This window comes from Carassius gibelio, chromosome B15, assembly GCF_023724105.1.
Source record: "Carassius gibelio isolate Cgi1373 ecotype wild population from Czech Republic chromosome B15, carGib1.2-hapl.c, whole genome shotgun sequence".
Taxonomy (NCBI): domain Eukaryota; kingdom Metazoa; phylum Chordata; class Actinopteri; order Cypriniformes; family Cyprinidae; genus Carassius; species Carassius gibelio.
This window is the reverse complement of record NC_068410.1, coordinates 26,901,320-26,906,338: the sequence shown is the minus strand read 5'-3', so window position 1 is coordinate 26,906,338 and position 5,019 is coordinate 26,901,320. Positions and strand designations below refer to the sequence as shown.

The following is a 5,019-nucleotide window of genomic DNA, read 5'->3' as shown; positions in this document are numbered from 1 at the left end:
AAAGGGTAATTTTTTGTAGAAATGACAGGCTTCTAATAAAATTTGTGCTTATAGCAAATTTGTTTGTAGCAGACTACGTCCACAGAAATGTGTAATTCATTTTTGTTATTAATTAATTAATTCATTATTGGTTTAAACAAACACAGAAGCAATGTCAATAAATGTTTTCTAGGTGACAGGCCTACAGGCATAACTGTAAGTTTACATGTAATGTTGCAGTTGTCCAGCAGGTGGCTGCACGTGTCCGTGTCCTCACGATGTGCTTTCGCTCTTTACTCCAGAACCCCGCCGGATGTAGACCTTGAAGCTTTTTGAGAAACGGCCCTTAACACCAGGATTCGTAAGATTGTTTCTATAATCTTTTTAAGCTTATGATGCTTTTATGAAACGTACATATGAACCAACCATTCTAATTGTGTAGCTAAACGTGGTCTATAATCAAAATCACAAGAATATATTTAGACTATGTTAAACTGTTTGTTGAATAGCCTTTACAGAATATTACAAATAAACATATTAAAAAGATATTTAAAACATTAAGCAAAATTCCCAATTAAGTTGACCGACAAATCGATTGACAATTCAGCACTTCGTTAACAGACTGCGCGTTCAAGTTGTTGTTTTAATATAATTAGGCCTAGTCTAATAGACCTACTGATATGAATTATAACTGGTTTCTAAATTATTGGAAATATAGGACAGGCTACTGTGGATTGCCATTATTCTCAAATAATTCGGATAATTTTGTTAATTTTGTTGAATGTAGGCCATTAAGTAAATAATGACCTGTGTTCTGTACATTAATGTTTTGTGGATACACCTGATCAACCCCGTCAAAAAAAGAAAAAGAAAAAAAAAAGGTTATTTTTTTTAAAGGGCACGTTTTATATCTTACATAAAACCTATACTTTTAAAGGGGGCCCACCTTTACTCCCCCTGGCCCTGAGCATCCTGCATGCGGGCGTATTATGTGATACACACCTGGCACCTGAAAATGACTGTAATGGCAGAGGGGTGAGGGTGAGCAGACATGAAAACAATAAACAGTCATTGTATGATACATTCAATCAACGAACAACATACCACCTTCTCAATATAACAGTTAATGTTCTTCGTCTTTTGCCGTTGTTGTTCTTCTTCTTCTTGTTAGGCTATTAAAAGTGAAGTGAACCGTGTATCTATGTAGCCTACAATGTCCACATATTCGTGAACACTAAAAATAAAATATTTTTCAAAAATTCTTATCTAATCTAAAACTGAGTTTGGCCTTTATCGTTATTAACGAATAGCCCATACTAGGAAAAATATAGGCCTTATGCATTTTTTTAAAATGGGAAAATTTAAAACAATGTTTACTTAGTAGCCTACATGAAAAAAAAATAAAAAAAATGTTTTCCAGAAACACTGATTGAGTCACACAGACTCCACAGACTACGTTCCAGCCTCATGCTTCGCGAAAAGAGGAAGTCGGTGAACACTTTGCAATAACTTTAATCAAATAATCATTAAGAAACATAATTGTAAAATTTGTTTATCAAAATTGCATTACATGTCTTATTATTTCAATGTAGATTAACTATAATTTATATTTGGATAATGATATTATGTGTAAACGTTTTTTAATGTTATTACATTAAGTAATAAAAATTGGTTATTTTGTTTAGGCCTACGTAGATTGTCTTCATGTTATGTAACACTAAATAATGCAAAAACATGCACTTTATTTAACTTTATTATGGGGTTTTGATAATAATTGTAATCAATTTCGATTAACCTAGTTTTTACAAGTTTTTTTTTAGATGAGCATATTCACGGTCTATTTAATAAATACAAAGACAAACGTGCATTGTATTACAACAATCGTGTACTCCTAATATACAGGTGTTTTTATTAGCACTAAATAAAAAGCGACAAAATGCGAAACTATCCATATATTAAATAGAGCCTAGTTGTTACAAATGTTAAAATTGTTCATTGTTGACACCGCATGCGTGCAGTAGTTTTGAATAACCTAAACATAACAATATTGACATTGTTTTTATGTAGTATGACATTGTTTCGACAGGGCTAAATATTTTCACCTTCAGCAAAATAATGTAGTCCCAATAGATAACGAAATTTTCTTAATCTGCAGGCTCATTTTTTTCTTTACGTAGCCTACTCGCGTAAATACGACTGTATTTTATAGGCTTTGGAATCACGAATTGCTTGCACTGCACGAGATGCTTTATGGTGCAAAGAAATGTTTTTTTTTTTTTTTTCTATTTTGGATTTTTTTTTCTTACAGTAACTTATCTCGCTTATATTAAACTCTAAATTACACGCCTGTATAAACGTAAAACATGCTGCTACAAAGATTGAATAATTAGTCGAAGGCCAGAACTGTAGTTGGGCGAACTGCTAAACAAATCACTTTGTTATAAAATAATAATAATCGCTGAATTATACCGTAGTATAAATTATAAAACCCAAAACAAGTGTTAAGTTCACAGAGTGTTTATTAAAGAATAAAAACTAGACCTATTAAAAAAGAGAAAAAAAAGATTGAAAAGTGCTAGTTAAACATGGCCCCAATGTGTCATATACATTAAATTCTTTTCTTTTTCTTTCTTATTTTTTTTTTTTCAAACTGGCAGTCACGTGCTCTGACCCCTATATGAGACCCTTAAACACTGAAACAAGAGGTCAAAACAGAGGTGTGTACACTTCGGTTTGTATACCTGCCCAGAACTCCACTGTATCCTTACACATTCAAAAGCGAATAGAAGAAAGAAAGAAAAAAGGGTTCAGAACCCAGTACTTCACTCCAGAGGCATTGACAGAATGGATTCAGGTAAACATGAATTGTAATTCCATGATGGTTATACCTTCAGTCTGCTGGCCATCCTCTCATCTGTTAGAACTGTTTATACACATTCAGAACATAAATGTCCACGAGTCTCCCGTGAAGGAAAATGTGATATTTATTCCCTGCATCAGGCAGGCTATACTCGCACTGAAAGCCCGTGCTTCCACAGTTTGTGGCTCCAGTAAATTTTTCCATTTTTATTATCAGTATAAAATCAGCAAATTTTTATGAAATGTCAGTGTGTTTTTTTGAAATCGATGGACCTCGTTTTTATTGTCTTTTAGCGAGAATGTTCATCTGTTTTTGGTCTGAAGCTCACACCCGAGCTATATATCAATCCGCGCGTGTAGCGCGGAGTGTTTGCTCTCGTGGTCCCAGTACGAGCAGTGCATCATGGAGAGTTCCGGTTGACGGGAGCAAGCAAACTGCAGCCCTGTTCCGTTACCGGTGGACACGGGAGGGGCTGCAGCCGTGGCGGGACTCAGCTGCTGCGCGTGCGGGAGCGCATGAGGGTGCGTGTGATGGTGGAGATGATGGTGGCTCATGCCGTTGTAAGTGTTCACCATGCCCGGGAGACCGGTGCTCTGCGCCCGCGAGTACGGATTGTAAGAGGATGGCGCGGACAAGCTTTTCACGTTAACGGGACTCAGGTTCCCACTGCTCATCTGACAGGAGGTATAGGGCATAGGCGCAGGAGACCACGAGTTATTGATAAACCCAGACTGCAGGTATTTGGGTGGGGAGAGGTAACCGTACCCGTCGCCGCCGAAGAGAGATTTGCCAGGCTGGAAATGGGTCGGTGGAGGCCTGAACGGTCTCTTCATGCGTCGCCGTCGCCGGTAGTTGCCCTTTTCGAACATATCCTCGCATGCCGGGTCCAGGGTCCAGTAGTTGCCCTTTCGCTCGCCGCCGCCCTCCCGAGGGACCTTGATGAAGCACTCGTTGAGTGACAGGTTGTGTCGGATGCTGTTCTGCCATCCTTTTTTGTTCTTCTCGTAGAAAGGAAACTTACTGATGATGTACTGGTAGATGCCGGACAGCGTGAGACGTTTCTCCGAGCTCTCGCGGATTGCCATCGCGATTAAGGCCACGTAGGAGTACGGTGGTTTCTGGGTCGGGTCGGATTTGTCCGGTCCCTTCTCGGGAGGAGTTTCCTCTTTTGTTCGGTCTTTCTCCGCTGAGCTTGAGGTAGTGTCCATGAGTATCATGCCGTTATCTTCGGGGCCTGGGTAGGTGGCCATCACTGCGCGCACAAACCTACACCAAAACAAAACCGTGGACTAATAAAAACAGCTCAGCAATGCAAAATTGTCTTGATGACAGTCTCAATTGTCAGACTACACTCATGTAAATAGTTTCTGTGCAGCTTAATGTCAGCGTTAAAGGTTTTACAAAGTTCTTGCGCTTCAGAGTTGCTCCTCATCTACCCACGGAGAAGGAGGGCAAATTGTGCTTTGGTTTCTCCTTAAGCCCGCCTTTTCTTTCCTTCACACACTCCCTCACATTCACACGTATTTGATGCGGTAGGACACAAGCTTCCTGATTCGTATGCCTCGAAAGCGATTTATCTGTTTTGATTCATACCCACTATTCTGAACTGTGTCTCTCACCACAACAATTGACCCAACAACTGGAAACCGGCACAGTCTTAGAAGACATAATTAGTCAATATAACAGGTGCAGGAGCTGAACTGTTATATTAGGTTCTGCGCAGTCAAACCACTTTTTAAAATTAGCCAGCCTTCGTCCTCAAATAGAAAACGAGAAAATTAATTTTAAACTAATATTAAATATATATATATATATATATATATATATATATATATATATATATATATATATATATATATATATATATATATATATATATATATTACAAACGGTTATTTTTACTAATATTTTTAGTAGCTAGTTATATTAGTAGGTTATAGTAGTTAAAACTGCTATAGGCTTACTATACTACCAATTATGCCTTTCAGGCTTAGGCTTCCTCCTTTTGGATTAAAAACTGAACCTTGACGTAGGCTATATTTCTGATTTCCTACAGTGTTGCTGCAGTGGAATGTTTTCATTCATCTTGTTTTAAACATAATTATGTGACTGCGTGAAGCACTGTTCATAGTGTTGCTCTGTTTATTTGGCTCTAAATTGTTTTACATTCTTGTGTATTT

At 37.8% G+C, this 5,019-nt stretch overlaps 1 protein-coding gene across 1 annotated transcript; it reads right to left on the bottom strand.

The window, feature by feature from the left end:
- Positions 1-2,630: 2,630 nt before the first annotated feature.
- Positions 2,631-4,296, bottom strand: foxl2a (forkhead box L2a). The gene has a single exon (XM_052576169.1). It carries the CDS (start codon positions 4,087-4,089, stop codon positions 3,175-3,177), a length of 915 nt encoding a protein of 304 aa, XP_052432129.1. The 5' UTR covers positions 4,090-4,296; the 3' UTR covers positions 2,631-3,174.
- Between the last annotated feature and the right edge of the window lie 723 nt (positions 4,297-5,019).